Source organism: Dasypus novemcinctus, unplaced genomic scaffold (assembly GCF_030445035.2).
Source record: "Dasypus novemcinctus isolate mDasNov1 unplaced genomic scaffold, mDasNov1.1.hap2 scaffold_408, whole genome shotgun sequence".
NCBI classification, from domain to species: domain Eukaryota; kingdom Metazoa; phylum Chordata; class Mammalia; order Cingulata; family Dasypodidae; genus Dasypus; species Dasypus novemcinctus.
Genome location: NW_026688372.1, coordinates 21,666 through 37,514, shown reverse-complemented (window position 1 = coordinate 37,514; position 15,849 = coordinate 21,666). Strand labels below are relative to the sequence as shown.

Genomic DNA, 15,849 nt, shown 5'->3' with positions numbered 1-15,849 from the left:
CTCAGCAAGATAGCAGCCTCCAGAGGGAAGCCAGGATGGGTGGGAACACACTCCAGGTGGGGAGCTACAGGAGCACAATCATGGGAACAGGGAGGCCCAGGAGAGGACTGAGGGGTGAGAGCCATCTGGTGTCGGGGTGCAGGGACTTCGTTGGTTAGGAGGGCCCAGCTGCCAGGTCCTGAGGCCTAGGATTTGCCTTTTATGTAGAGAGCCCAACACTTACCAAATGTTTTTTTTTTCAGCAGGTTCCTGGGATTGAAACCAGGACCTCTTCATGGGCATCAGGTGGTCACCCACTGAGCTACACTCACTCAATGTCTGACTTTTCGAAATCCCTCGAGCAGCCCGTGAAAGGGCCCCGGAAGCCAAGAGCAGGGCAGAGGTAAGACTCTGCCCACTTCAACCATTGCAGAGCATTGAAATTCCAGCATCTTTATTGAGCACTGATGGTAAACTAGTCCTTTCTTAACCATTATAATCCTGCCTTTATAAAGTTAGAAAACTGGTGCTCAGAGTGTTCAAACCCTCAACATACCACTTTTTAGCGGTGAGACCTTGGTCAAGTTCCTTTATCTCTCTGTACTTCAGCTTCTTTACTTATATTAAAAGAGGGCAATACACTCTGGCTTTCAAATTGTTTTGAGGATGAAGGAATTTCAAGCACTCTAACGCTAGTGCCTGACTTATCCTAAACTCCCAATAAGTTTCAGTGATTGGTATCTGTATTGCGATATTTTGTGATGACTTGTGCAGGGTCTGTCTGCCCATCTCTAAGCTGTCAGCTCCATGGAGAAAGAACCTTCTCCAATTTTTCTCCCCATCTCTGGGCTGTAACATGGTGGGCCCCTGGAAGGAAAAAAGAAATGAGGCAATGATGGATGAGTTGCTTAGCCATAACTTCACTTACTGATAACAATCATGGTGGAGGGGCCAATAGACCTGAAGTCAGAAGCACTTGGTTCTAGTCCCTTCCCTACCACTATCTTGGATCAATTTACTCTAAACAAGATCTAAGGCTACCACTGCCACCAAGCCTCCACATTTGCCTTCAGCCAAGCCTGACCAAGCTCCAGCTCCATGTAGGCACATCTGCCTGGATGCAGGATGGCTCCCAAGACCTGGCCCTGCCACCATCAGTGGCCTCATTTGGTGTTCTTGCAGCAGTCATCCTAAACACCTCTCCCCAATGGCTTCTGAGCTCCCCAAGGGCATGATCCAGTCCCACTCAGCACTGAATCCCAGTGCCCAGTGTGTGCCTTGTGCACACAAGGGCTAGGCGGGGTTCGAATGTATAAAGCATGTCTACCCCTTGGAAGTCCACAAGAAGGAGTGAGAAGAGGAAAAGAGCTGGCTGTGATTTAAGGGCATGAATATTATAATAAATGGACCTGAAATGTTCTATGGAAACTTGGAGGAGGGAACTATTCATCTGCCTGGGGAATGCCAGGGAAGACTCCTTAGAAAAGGCGACAAATGAGCTTTGTTCCATAGGATGTGCCAGAGGGCACATCTTATGCCTGATGGATGGAAGACAATGCAATCCTTCAGCACTGACATTCAGAGACTCTGGAAGTTTGAGATCTTATTAGGCAAGACACATAGCAAGGAGGAAGCTCATCTCAGTGCCATTGACTTCTCTTTCATCCAGGGATCCAGCCAAGGGCAGACATAGTGGATGAGGACAAGTGTGATGACATTTCAAGGAACTGATTAAATCTCAGGAGGTGGAGAGCCAGGAGTACCTGTTCTTCTGTGTCCCAAGCTGACTCCTCCTGTGCCCAGGATTAGACATGGCACTAGGGGTGTTGCAGAGACCCTGGGAACCTCCAGGATGCAGGCATCCCTTGAATCACAACTCCTGAACCTCAGACGCCACCATTGTCTTATTGTCAGCAATGGTTTTTGGGAGATGCACAGGTAAGATCACTTGGAAATCACATGCACCTATGAACATGGGTTCAAACAGTCTGTGGGCGCCCACTCTTGGCCAAGTTCTGTGTTGCTCAGTAATTCCGTTCAAGAAGCAGGGGCCCAGGCAAACTAGTTCTTGGAGCCCTGGGGTAAGAATAGAGCAGATGACAGTGAGGCAAGGAGACTGGTGCCTGGCTGCTCTCTTTTTCTCTGACTCCCATGGACACCAGCTCAGCTCCTCTCAGGCCCCACTTTCTGCTCCCTGCCTCGTTGTGCCTTTTCTCTCTGTGGGCTGACTTTCTCAGCTTACTTCTGGGTCAGCTCCCACATCCCTTCAGCTTGAAGGCCATGTTTATTAGACAAGCCCTTCCTTTAGGTGCTTAAAAATGTTACATTTCAATGTAATTAAATTGCAATGTAAGTTACCTTCCTCCCCCTTTTAAGGGACACAGGGCCTTTCTCCTGGGGCCCTTCTGCAAACAACCACCCATCACCCCCAGGATGCCTTGGTGGCTCCCAGACATGAGCAGGAAAAACTTGGATGGGCTTTGGCCAGCAGAGGGAGCTCTAGGGCCATGCCATCAGGGTTTTTCCCTGCAGGCCAAGGGGCTGCCTTGGTGGGACTCCTGATTCCAATTAGCTCCCTGATGCCCCCACCTGATATTTCTTGCCAACAGTGACTTCTTGATGTGGCCACTAGGTTATTTCATTCTTCCTGGCCTCACAATGGACCTGAAATGGCTTCGCTTTTTTAAACATGGGATAGAAGAAGGCATGGTAAAAACGGAAATCATCTACATTAAATTTGGGTTCATTTAGCCACACTTGCCTGGGAGCCACACTCCTGGATTTCTACAGTGGTAGAAGGAAAATGGAGCTTGGGGCTTAGAAGCCCACGTTCCCATGGCAGCTCCTCTCCTCTCTGCTGAGACTCTGATGTGTCTCTTTCACTCCCTGGGCCTCACATTTCTTCACAGGTAAGATGGGAAAGAAAATGTAGACTTTGTTATTTGCTAGGAGTAAGTGGGCTCTCTGGAAACAGCTTTTAAAAAAGCAATGTGTCAAAGTGAAGGTCTATCCAAATATTTTACACAGGGTTCATGGGTCAAATGAACAAAAAGGTTTACAGTAGCTTGAAAATTAAGATAGCAACAGTGCGATGTTTTCTTGAGAAGACAGAGGTTTCTTTAAAATGAGCTCTTGGCAAGGCTGGCTCCTTTCTGTCCATTTCCCATGGTCCTATGTGAGAGTGTGTGTAAACTTTCTTGTATTGGGGTGGTAATCAGCATATTTCATCCTAGCCTATCAGAATAGACAAAGACTCTAGACACACTGGGTGTTGTCAAAACAAAACTTGCCCCAGATTTGTGCAACAGGCAAGGATGAATTCATCATTACCACCCTGTTTGAGGAGAGACAGAACAAATTCCACTGAAGCACAGGCCAGCCTGCTCTGTGAGGCTGGGGGTGGGTGAGCAGAAACCCCAGGAAGACTGGATCAGGGGTCACACCTGGGGTGAGGGATTGACTGAGGCTGCTGCCAAGAGTACCCCAGTGTGGAGGGATTTCCTCAGCAGTGATGTGGCCTCCTGGGATTCTGGAGGCTGGAGGAGAGGAAGAGGCAGGGAAGGAACTGCCTGGTCAGGGGCCTCTCAGCCCAAGGGGAGCCTAAAGGCCTGAGTGAGGGGAAGTGGAGAGGGGAAGATCAGGGGCCAGTGTGAGCTTTAGTAATGTTAGGGCCTGAGAGTACCTTCTTTCATTTTTCTGAATTGTGGGTGTATTTTCTCTGTAGTTCCACAGCTACAGATTTAGTTTTGAGGTAGTCAGGACAGCCCTTTCACCAGCAAGCAACACAGAAACTGTGGGGACAGATGCAGTCCAGGGGAAAGATCAGAACCAGGGTCAGAGCCACTCACCTGGCCACTCCCCAATCCTCTAGTCTCTGAAAGCCCTTGAGCCTGTCTTAAGACCAGCAGTGAATGTGCAGGTGTTTGTCTATTTCACAAGCTGTCCAGGCCCACTCAGGGCAAACTATATTATGGACTTCGTGTATGGACTTTACCTCAGTCTTATTGAGATATAATTAACACACCAGGGAAATGGATGTGGCTCAACTGATAGAGAGTCTGTCTACTATACGGGAGGTCCACGGTTCCAACCCAGGGCCTCCTGGCCTGTGTGGTGAGCGGGACCACGTGCAGCACTGCTGCACAAGGAGTGCCATGCCATGCAGGGGTGTTCCCCACATAGGGAACCCCATGATCAATTAGTGCACCCTGTATTGAGCTGCCCCACGCAAAGAAAGTGCAGCCCACCCACGAGTGGGGCTGCACACAAGGAGAGCTGACGCAGCAAGATGACACAACAAAAAGAGACAGATTCCCAGTGCTGCCAAGAATGCAAGCAGTCACAGAACACACAACAAATGGCCACAGAGAGGAGAGGAGGGTGAAGGGGAGAGAAATAGAGAAATAAATAAAATAAATCTTTAAAAATAATTAACATACCATAACTTTAGCCTTTTAAAGTGCCATTGTCAGAGTATTTAGTATATTCAGAAGGTTGTAAAACCATAACGACTACCTAATTGTAGAAAAGTTTCATCAATTTCAAATGAAATCTTGGACCCAATAGCACTAACTTCCCCCCTACGACTCTCAACTCAACCCCTAGCAACCACTAATCTATCTTCTCTGTGTGGATTTGCCCAGTGTGGAACCTCATACCAATGGAATCCTGTAAGTGGCCACTAGTGTCCAGCTTCTTTCACTTACCATTATGTTCTTCAGGCCCCTCCCATTCCTGCATGTGTCTCTACTTCATTATGTCTTATGGCTGAGAATATTCCATTTGATGCATAAACTACATTCTCTGTAAGCCTTCATCATTTATGACCATTGGAGTTGTTTGTACTTTCTGGCTATTATAATACCAATTCTCCCATATTTGACCATAAGACCCTGCAGTTGTCTCCTTTCATGTTTGAAAACCTGTCCTGTGGGTTTGGGTACATTCCTTGCTCTCCAGGATGCAAGAATTGTCAGGGACCTCTCATGCACTTCCTGTCCAAGACCTGGACTCACACACACCTCCCAGGTGCCCTCTTCTCTTTTCATGGAAAATAACATTTAGAGACCAAAATCTGCACACGAGAGGAGGATTTTGCTACCAGATTTTCTTTACTTACAGGCCTGTTCAATAAAGAGAGCTAGAAACTCTTTTTTATTTATAGAGAAAGTGGGTTATTTCAGACATATATCAGGGACATATATCAGGGAAGTGTCTGCCTGGTCTGGCCCACTGAGGTTGGGGTGAGCAAAACTACTTGGCCAGGCAGACCTGGGAAGGGGAACCCTGAGCTGGCAGGCATCAGGGCCATTTAGAATTTCCCCTTTTGGAACTTGGGTCCCTTCTGCATACTCCCCAGAAGGGCTGAGAGCGCTGTCCTTCACCTTGGCATTCACAGGTGTGTTTTGCTTCAGGAGAAGATAATGGTGATGGGCTGAGGGATCCATAGTGTAGTAAACTTTTGCACTGTGTGGGATCTGCAGCACTGGGGGGTGGGATGGAAGGGGGGTCAGCTGTGCCCTGGAGGACCCCAGGACACCCCAACACTTGTGCCCACATGAGAGAAGGCCCCAGCCAGGGACCTCAATTCCCTATTCCAACTACAGGACCATAAAGGAGCCCTGGGAGTGACACCTGCCTGAAGGAAAGACTCTGCAGAGGTGCAGCTAACAATGAAGGACACTTATTTAAAGAGTGACTCTGACTCCTAACTGCCATCCTCAGAATGGAGCTGCCATGAGGTCATGTACTCTCACCACCATGCCCTGCCAGCTTCACTGCTCAGGATCTAGGGGCTGAAATTGACTTTCTAGAACCCAGTGCACATACACCACATCCAGCACTACCCAGGACAAGACCACTAAGGCCCAGCAAAGACCACCTGAGCCAGGCCTTCCGAGCGGGATCCTAAAGTATTTAGACTTTGACCCTATTTTCCATCTGTCTTCTTGGCCTAGAACAAGCTAGAAAGAAACACCAGACTGGAGTGACTACTCTGGCTTCAGTGACATGGCTACTCATCTCCTGTTTTAATTGCTCCAGTCCTCAGTCTTCCTGTTCTGTAGGACAGGTCCTTCTGCCCTATTTCACACCTCCCAGCTGCAATTTCTCATTTGAAAGATGGGAGAGAATTTTGAACCTCCTTCTAGGAAAGGTGGGAGTTATTTTACTTTGCCTGGGTTAATGGCTGGGAGAGGAGGATCAGCTCACTGAGAATAAGTTACCCTTACTGTGCACAGGCATGCTATGTGTGCATTCAGTGCTGAATTTTCTCTCCCCTATGGGGATAAGGAGCAGGCCCAGGAGTGTGATTAACTGATCTAAGGGCTCAGAGTCAGGAAGTCTGGCTCTGGGTCAGTGCTATTCTGGATTCTTTCACTTCCCCACTTCCTAGAATACTGAGGGGGCTCCCTCAAGCCTCCAAAGGGGATTGAGGAGACTTTGTCTAGTTTTCACTATCATAACAAGATGGTCTGTGCATGTTTGGCACTTGTGTCCATCAGTCATGGTGCTTTTGGAGGTGCAGTATCACAGAACACCCTTCAAGTTGAGCCCCTCTTCTTCACCATCTTGTGAAAAGCCCTTTCTTTGGGAACCTCATGGTGTTAGCTTTGATCTAGGTTCCCAATGCCTGGGTCACATCCAGGGAAGGGTACACAGGGAGATAGAGCAGGTAGGGAGAAGGTGCTGTGGGCCCTGTGGGCTGCCATCGGCACCTTGTTTTTGGACAGGGTGCCTTCTCACCCTGCTGTCAGGTATACTGGAACCAGTGGGCCTCGGATCTTTAGGCTGTGGACAGGGCTCATGCCTACCCCCTCCAACACCACCCTCTCCAACACTCCTCCTGACTTACTTCGATTGTCTGATATGATTTGCACCAGCTTGTAGTCTTCTGGCTTGTCTTGATGCAGGTTGTGTTCTTCCAGGGCCTTGCTGATCCCGGCAAGAGCCCTATCTTGGTTGGTCACCTGTGTTGGATCAGGGACAGACTCTCAGGGCCTGAGTCCTGGAGCCTGATCCCTCACAGTGCAGCTGCCAGAAATCCTATGGGCCAAGTCTATTCAGGGTGGGGTCTATAGGGGCCACATGCTCTTCCCTTGGACCCACAAGAGATCATGGAATGAGGCCAAGAACTCAGGGGCCAAAGAATGACCATGCAACAGACTGTGGGAACTGAGGAGTGAAATCTGGCCCTCACGCTCTCACTTCCTGCCTCCCAGTCATGGGAGATGGTGTTCCCCTGCCCTGCCCCTGACCCTCCAGGACCCCTCCAGGTAGCAGTCAACACCCAGGAAATAGTACACATCCAGTGTGAGCCCAAGTGTCAGAGAGGAGGAGGGGCTGGATGATACGCTACAGGTCAGCAGGACTGCCCTGGGCTCCAGGATGCAATTGTGGTCAGCAAGGTCTAGAATGCAGTTACCTTGAAATGAGGGCCAATCTGGAGGCAGGATCAGGACATGGGTCAGACAAGTGAGAGCTTAGTGAAACTACCCCTGCTCCTGGCCACAAGAGAGGAGCACCCAGGGTGGTTATGGAACAATGCTCCTAGGCCCAGTCTCTGTGCAGGGGGCCATGCGTGGCTCCATATGCACATCCCATCCAGCATCTACCCCTGCTCACACCTTCATGGCCACTGTCCTGGGGCAGACCCTGTTGTCCATGCTGGTCACAGCAGCAGCCCTAACTGGCTGGTATCTGCATGCATCAGCTCAACCTCGACTTTGAGGCCAAAAGTCACCTGCTATCCCTGTTCTCTTCTGACCCTTCAGTGGCTCTGTCTCCCCCCATGAGAAAGTCAAGCTCTGTCTAGCAGTCACAGGGCCTGATGTGGCCCACACCTCTTTGGACCCACCTCTTCCCCTTGGTTCCTGTTCCTTCAGGCCCTGGGCTCCTGGCTGATCCAGGGACTGCCCAGCACATGTCTTCCTTGGGCCTGGTGGGCTGTCCCCTCCCTGATACTCTCTGGGGCCACCTCAGCAAGCTCTTCCCAGGCTGTGCTCACTCCATGTGCCAGCCTCAGCCCCTATGTCCACTATTATTAGCCCTGACTGCCATTGAACTCACACTCTTCCTGCTTCTGCAGGTGGTTGTCTGTCTTTCACCATCCACCAGGAAGTCTGCTCCATGAAGGCAGGGAGGGAACATGTCCTTCCTTATGTGTCAACTGCCTGAACCACTGAGGGGCCCCAGGGGATTTCCACATGCCCAGTTCACCAGGATACTCTTGTACTTGACGTTGTCCTCATACAGGCTGACACGGACAATGCCACAGGGCCCCCCTTGCCATTTATAGAGCACGCATGAGTAACCATGCATGTGGTTGGTCTGCATGGCCCTGGGTTGGATGGAGGGAGATGAAGAAGGCATTCTTCCAGATGCTGATGTGACTACAGACATGTTCTGTGATGGGGAATACAAAGATAAGCAGAAGGTCTGAGAGCTGAGGGCAGCCCTGGGCTGCTCTAGAAGCTCCTGTCAGTTCTAGAAGTTCTTTAGCAGTCAACAATCATCAAGACCTTTGTGGATGAGGGTGGCAAACAGGCACAGGGAAGGTAGGGTGAGGGAAAGGCCAACACAGAGAGGAGGTGGGCATTCTCTTTAAATTCCTGGCCATCTTTGGAATCTGAGACATGGTCCAGGTGGATTTTACCTTAGAACTGGAGGCATCAGCTGTATGTATAGGACACGAGTCAGCTGCATCCCTGCTGCTGAAGCCTTGGCTCCACCTGTGCTGGACACTGGAGTGGATGGTGCTGACACCACTGGATTCAGGGACATGGCGGCTGGAAATGAGGGTCAACTTACTATGGGGGCTTCCCCCAGGATGCAAACAAATCCCTACACAGCTCCCACTGCACCCTGCTAAATGCTCTCACTACCTCAGAGATCATGCAGCATCATCCCATTTCACAGAATAGGAAACAGGCCCAGAGATGGGGCAACTTGCCCCAGTCACAGGGTTGTTTTGGTATAGAGCTGAGATGCTATGGCTAAATCATCAGTCTTCCCAAGCCCACGCTTAGCCTGATGGTTCCCTGAGTCCAAAGACAACCCACACTTAACGCCCAGGACAGGGAAATCACTTTTTGCTTAAAGCTTGATGCCTTCTGGTAGGTGTTTGGCTTTGAATCTCTTACTGGCCAACTGGGATGGGGGCTCTAGCTCCTGAGACAGGTGCTAGCTACAGCACAGAGTGGCAGCTGTGAGCTTCCCAGAGCCACACCTCATGTATCCCTCCCAGTGCCCACACAGCAACTGTCATTTACATGCCCCAGATGTCTTCAGGTACCAGGTCTTATGATGACCCAGGAGCCACCAGGACCATCCCGCTCCTACTATGGCCTGGTTCTGTCCTGGCCTCACTGGTCCTTCTCGCTGAGCTGCTCCATGGCCGCAAACCAGGCTCCAAATGATTCATGTGGCACAAAGGCCTCATAGCAGCAGCCCGCCTGGAGCTGCTGGAGCTCCTCCACCATCTGGTATTCCTGGGGCCAAGGAAAGGAAGATGTATCATCAAAACCTGGGTGGGCTTGCTGGTGGGACGGGGTCCAGGGGCTGGTTTTAGTCCTGTGGATCCCCCACCTCTTCACTCCCTTCCAGGCTCTGCCTGCCCTCAGGGCTGACTTCACACAGCTCATCCTCCTAGAAGTTGTTCTTCATCCCATGCACAACCCCACCCACTATCCCCCTCAATTTCAGAGGAAGCTATGAGCAGCCCTGGGGGGTCCTGCCCAGGAGGGTCTCTGTTTATCACCCTGACCCCACCCCAGCCCCACCCCTGTAGTGATGGCCACAGCTACTCACCTTCCTTTTTTTTTTCAAAATTGATCTTCCTTCCCTGGAAGGCAGAGAATTTGCATTCATCATAAAGGGGCTCCTAGCCATTGCCAAGCCCATTGCCCCTCTGCCCCTGTCATGCTTTACTACTGCAGGTTCAACATGCACTGGGCAGCCCAGACCACAGATGGACTCAGGCAAGCCCCTCGCTTCCTTTAGTGGGGACTGGGAGTGGTGACAGAGAGACCTTCCAGTCCAAGTTGTGATGAACCAATGGAGAGAAGGCCCCTTGGACCAGCCTCCATCTACTCTTCTGTAAGAAGTTCATGGCACCCCAGTTCCCAGGGCATCTGTGAGGCTCCCAGGAGACATGATGTGCTCACTGCTGAGAGCTCAGGGCTCACAGAAGGACCTGTCCACCCAAGCCTCAGGGCCCCTTTCCCACCCTATCCTGGCCCCCAAACAACTCACATCCAGATACTCTGGCATGGCATATTCCAACAGTAAAAATTTTGTGAGTAAAGTTCTCAGGCATGGGACCACACCTTGGATGTCACCCTGTGGCATTGGATAGGGTGGGGATGAGCACAGGCTCTCAGGTGCCCCCAAGACCCCACTTGGGAAACTCCTCAGTCTCAGACTCCAGGGACCACCCAGCCTTCCTCTAGGACACTTTGCTGTAACCCATAAGTTCCCCCTAAAGCCTCCAAAGACCCCAAATTCCTCTGCAGCCACCTCCCAGGACTGACTTTTCTTCAGTAACCATGTGTGCCCCTCCCCTACTCCAGCCACCCTGAGCCAGCTCCTCAAGGTTCTTGCTCTGACTGGCTGTAAGGAGGGAGGCCCCCAGGATTCCCACAGCTCACCACCCTAAGGTCAGGAGAAGGGACATTGAAGGGAGGCTTTCTAGGCTCAGTGGACTGGAGGGACAGGCTTGAGAGGGGCCCCCATCCTGATTTAGAGGCCACCTCACCCCAACTCCTTTGGCCTCAGGCACACTCACCCTCTCTTGCTGCTGGTGCTGCCTCTGGACTATTTGGGGATTTGTCTCCAGGGTGGAGAACTTAGAGATGGACTTCTGCCAGGGTGGAGAATGAGGTCAGTGAGGCCCTCCCCCTCACCCATTGTCCCGTGGGTCTTGAGCACCTGGGAATAGTTGACTGTGGGAAATCTGCGGCCACCACATGCACAATGTCCCCAGCATGACCTTGTGCATGCAGACTGCTCTCTTGAGCCCGTTTTCTCATCCTTGCTGTGAGGACACAGCACTGAGCCCTACAATGATCCCCTCCCCCTGCCCATGAGCCAAACATCCTTCTTCATCATCTTCCAGAATAGGCCAGGCTGGATGTTTTCACAGAAACTTTCAGTGAAAAACTAAACACCCCACCTCCTGAGCCCTGACCCCAGCCTCCTCTTTACCTTGATGATCAGCTCACTGCCATGGGAGAGGTTGTGCTCCTTCCAGTAAATCTCTGACAGAGTCAGAAAGAGGCAGAAGCTGTCCCTGGGGGAGGGCAAGAAGGAAGGAAAAGGTTGGAGTGGGGGGGAGGGAGTAAGGGCTGAACCACCTTCTTTTAGCTGCTTGGGCCTCGGACTTCCTGGGTGGGTGGTGTTGAAACTGGGTAAATCTGAGCACTGCAGGACAGTGTGGACTAGTGAGCTGAGCTCTCATGTGTGCACAGCGGGGACTCCCATCCCTTTCCATGAGCAGCTCTTTTTGCACATGCTTTTTTCATTTGGACAGAGTGTGTTGCTGAGAAACAAACACTTGACATGCTCCCATTTGGATCCACTCCATAAGGGATGGAGGAGGGAAGCAGTGTTGAGGCAAAACAGCTCACCTCAGGTGATATGGACACCTAGAGCCACAATCTGCCTGACCCTACCCAGGAGCTGCTGCCTCCCAGGCTCCCTAAGTGGCGATGTCCCCAGGTCCCTCGCCCAATCTTATGTCCCCTAGAGAGAAGCCTGCCCACCTGGAAACTTCCTCCCATGTCTTCAATAGACAGAGGAGTGGATAACTCTGGAGACCAGAGATGACGGCATAGAAGGACGATTGGTTATTGAGGATTCGGCACTCCTGGGAGGGAGAAAGATACACCATCTGAGTGTCCCCCTGCTCCAGCTTCAGCCCCCACAGCTGATATCCACTCCCAGACACTGAGGGAGGCCCTGAGGCACGTCATGGACACAGAACGACACCCACACCCATCCTGAAAAGGTAGCCTTGTTGGGAAGGGAGGATAGTGTAGGGCTGTGCTACAGGCCAGGGAGGGCCTGTGGTCCTGAGAGCCAATAAGTATAAAGTGGGGTTTCAGGACACCAGAGAGAGCCCCCTGAACATACCCTGGCCACCTCGATCCAGTGCTCCACCACCCTGGCCCTGGCTGGGTCCTTCATGCTCTGGTTCCCAACACAGGTGGACATGATGCAGTTTATCACCCTGTTGAAATGGGTGATAGTGGCATGGACGGTGGGTGCCATTTCTTCCTTACATTTTTTGTTCTGCTGGGACAAGATGGAGCCCAGGCAGTGATAGGGCACCACCTTCTTGAAGAGATCCTGGGGAGGAGGGAATGTCAGGAACCATGCCCAGCTCAGATCCCCTAGGCCCTCATGCCCCAGGCAAGGGTCCAGTGGTCTCAGGTGGGGCTTGGCAGGCTGAGGACAGGGTGTGTTCATTGTTCCCTGAGGGGACCTAGCACTCTAGAATCCTCGGCCCCAAGGTCTGCAGAGGAGAGAGCTCCATTTTCAAGTCCATCTCACAGCCCCCAGCCCCCAAGGGGCCTCAGACTTCCACAGGCCCAGGTAGCACCATCAACCCTCATTATAATGCATGCTTGGATGTCATGTGGTCAGGTGCATGGTCCCTGTGGGGACCCAAAGTGCCTAAGGGTCCAGTACACATAAGGGCCTATCTAGTGTCAATGTGATGGAGAGCACCAGCACTGTGTGGGACACCATGGGGTTGGCTGCACCACAGTGAGCTCCTTCAAGCCTCCATGATGAAGCCTCCTCAGGCTTTCTATTTCTTTGCTCTCATGTCATGTTCCCAGTCAGTGCATGAGGCAGAGATGGTTACTGTCCAATAGCTACTCTCCAGAGGAGTGAAGCATGGGCTTAGGGAGTAGTAAACTTGCCCAGGTGGAAATTCTGGGAGTGGAGCCAGTGTTTGAACCCAGATCCTAAGATTCTGATTCAAGGGATGGTAAGGTGGGCAGCAGTTCCCAGAGGGAAGAGCCTCCCAGCCCCACCCTATCATGTCCAGCTGCTCACCACATCCATTCGGGTCAGCTGCTGCGCCACCAGCTCTGGAGGGAAAGCCAGGAGGTTAGCATTCTCCTCACTCAGCCTGATTTCCAAAGGCAAAGTACAAGTGCAGGAAGGTTCCGGGGGTGTGGCCTGCCCCAGTGCTGGGTCGAGCCTTGGCACTGGCTCTGGTGGTGGCGCCAGACTTGCCTCCCCCTCAAGAGCCGTTGCTGCTGAAGCCAAGTTAAGAGGCGGTGGTTCCATAAAGGGCACTGACTTGAAACGTGCAGGTGACACTGGAGGTGGTGGTGGGAGTGCCTCCAGTTCAGGAACTGGTGATAGAGATGGTGATGTGACTTCTTCCAGCATGGCTGCAGGTGCAACATCTGAGGATGGAGCTGGCTCTACCATCAGAGTCGGCATTGATGGTACCTCCACAGGTGTCACAGGCCCTAGCACTGTGGGTAGAAGTTGTGGTGCTAGAGCCACCTTCAGCTCCGGAGCTGGTGCTACATCACATAATGCTTCAGGTTCCATTTCTTGTCCAAGCACTGGGACAAACTCAGGAGCTGGCAGCAGAGGTGGAGATGGAGCTTCCTCAGGCTCTGGAAGTGCCCCTGTGTCTGCCACAGGTGGTAGAACTGGCAGTGGATGTTGTCCTGGAGGCATTTGCAGCTCTGGGGCTGACAAAGGAGATGCAGAAGAGGTAAGTTCCAAATACTAAATGTCTTTAAGTGTCTTTAAGCTCTCATTTTAAGCTCCCACTACCTTCTGGGGAAGATCCAGCCCCCAAAACTGTTCCCAGACATCAGTCTCCAGGTGACTTCTCTGGGGCTCCTCTTTGTTCCTGACCTGGTGGCAACCCCTGGTAGTCCTGCCTATGGGTCCAGTCCTGGTCCTCACCCCACAAGCTCACATACTCCCATCCTGAGGCGCCCTCACCCTTTGGCTCTGCCTCAATGGGCTCCAGATGGCTCCTCCGTGACAGTAGAGCTATGGCTCGGCACTCCAGGGCAGAGCCAGGAAGATACACCTGGGCATACCCCACCAGCAGCTTGAGACAGGGCAAGCCTAGAGGTTCTGTGAAATCCTCAGCATACTGGTCCATCCAGGTGCCCAGCAGCGAGGAGATGGTGCTGAGGGCAGGAGAGGGCAGCAGAGTCAGACACGGGCCTTTCCTTCCACGCTGCCCCAGGGACCCTCCTGTTGGAAAATCAGGTCCATAAGGACAGGAGAGGTTTTGACTGGTCTCTCCATAGCCAGGCATGGACACACAGTGGGAGCTTCTTCAATATGTCAGTGATAAGGGAAAAAGATCTGTCCTCCTCCCCCGGGCCCTCGTGGCCCTCCCCCCAAGCAACTTCTGCCCTGCACAGCCACCTCATCCTCTGCCATGCACCGTGTGTGTCTCGTCTTCCCACTGACTCTGCCCTCCCAAACGTCAGCAGTGCAGCCACCCTGCCATCCATGCAGGCAGACAGGAGTGAGGTCAGGGCAGCTTTGGAGCTGGCTGCTCACCACCTCCTGTTGTGGGTCTGCACAAGGTGGTGTTTGGGCTCCTGGGGTGTGATTGGGCTGTGCTGGGCAAGTGTCCTCTGCAGCCAGTGCCCCAGGACCCCACCCACAGCTTCCCTTGATGCCTTTCCAAGTGGAGGGGAAAGCCCTCTGGACTCTACTCTCAAGGGAGCTCATAAGATGGGTGGGGCATTGTGTTCTGCCCAGTACTTCCCTGCCACCTGTCCCCCAAATCCAACACTGGTCTCTGGAGAGGAGAGCCCTTCCCCCCCCCCAAGTGCACTCACTTCCTCATTTCCAGGCCTCCTCCTTGCCTGTCTCTGCCACAGAGGCTCCGTCCATATCTAGGGGAGACGTGGGCATGTCACAGCTAACTCTCTTTGAGAGTACCCCTGCTTAAGGTGACACCTGTTACAGCCTGCAGCCCCAACTCCAATGGAACCCAGAAGGGCAGGGACTTTGGCTGGCTTTGTTCACTGCGTGAAGCTGCCTAAGGAAGTGCCTGTACCTAGTAGACACTTGATGTATATACTTGATGAAGAAGTGCCCTAAGTGGCACCTTCTCAGGCATAGGGTGGGCCTGGACCCCTCTGACAGGATACACTGGTCCCTCCTCTTACCCACCAAAGTCAGAGGCCCAAAAGGGACCTCAGACTCCCTTAGTAAAGAGGAAACTCGGGGTCAGTAAGGGGGGGAGCCCGAGAGCCTCTTCACTGGGAGGAGGAAAATCCTGTTAAGGAACAACCCTGCCCCGCCAGCCTCCCTGCCCAGGGAGCCAGGCTCAGGGAAGCACTTTCCATGCATCCTCACTCTTAGTCCTTACAATCAACCCTGCAGGTAGGTACCCTGCCCCCCTCCTGCCCAAGGAGGAAACTGAGGCCGGTGGGTGAAATGACACTTCTGAGACACAAGTAAGTTGGTGGCAGAGCAGTCAAGGCAGCAGGGACGGGGCGGGCACTCACCTTCTGAACAAGAGGTGCAGGACCTGCTCGGTGGTGGTGAACACCTGGTATGTCCCCAGGAAGGTCTTGACAAAGACAAGGCCCCCCTCCTGGAAGACGGGCACCAGGTGGTCGGCCAGGTTCTCCCATGGGCCTGCCTTGACCATGCGCACCATGAGGTGGTCCTCCCTTGAGCGGGCCCAGACATTCATCCTCTAGGGTGGGAAGAAGAGTCACATGTGCTGAGGGGCAGAGCTGGGGACCCCCCAGGTGGGGCTGGGGCTCTGGGCAGTCCTGCTGTGTCCAAGCCCTCAGCACCTTGAGGCCAGGGTCACGTGCGTGCCTCCAGCAGAGAAAGGTCCTCGGCCTCCTTTTGATTTGG

At 52.6% G+C, this 15,849-nt stretch overlaps 1 protein-coding gene across 1 annotated transcript; it reads right to left on the bottom strand.

The window, feature by feature from the left end:
• Window positions 1–416: 416 nt before the first annotated feature.
• On the bottom strand, window positions 417–14,278 carry LOC131277811 (ral guanine nucleotide dissociation stimulator-like). Its single transcript, XM_058292866.2, has 11 exons — window positions 13,954–14,278; window positions 13,039–13,694; window positions 12,109–12,324; window positions 11,739–11,842; window positions 11,182–11,266; window positions 10,763–10,837; window positions 9,787–9,820; window positions 9,249–9,467; window positions 8,633–8,765; window positions 6,833–6,947; window positions 417–846 (listed from the first exon to the last, which is right to left on the bottom strand). Exons 1-8 carry the CDS (start codon window positions 14,276–14,278, stop codon window positions 9,415–9,417), a joined length of 1,548 nt encoding a protein of 515 aa, XP_058148849.2. The 3' UTR covers window positions 417–846; window positions 6,833–6,947; window positions 8,633–8,765; window positions 9,249–9,414.
• Between the last annotated feature and the right edge of the window lie 1,571 nt (window positions 14,279–15,849).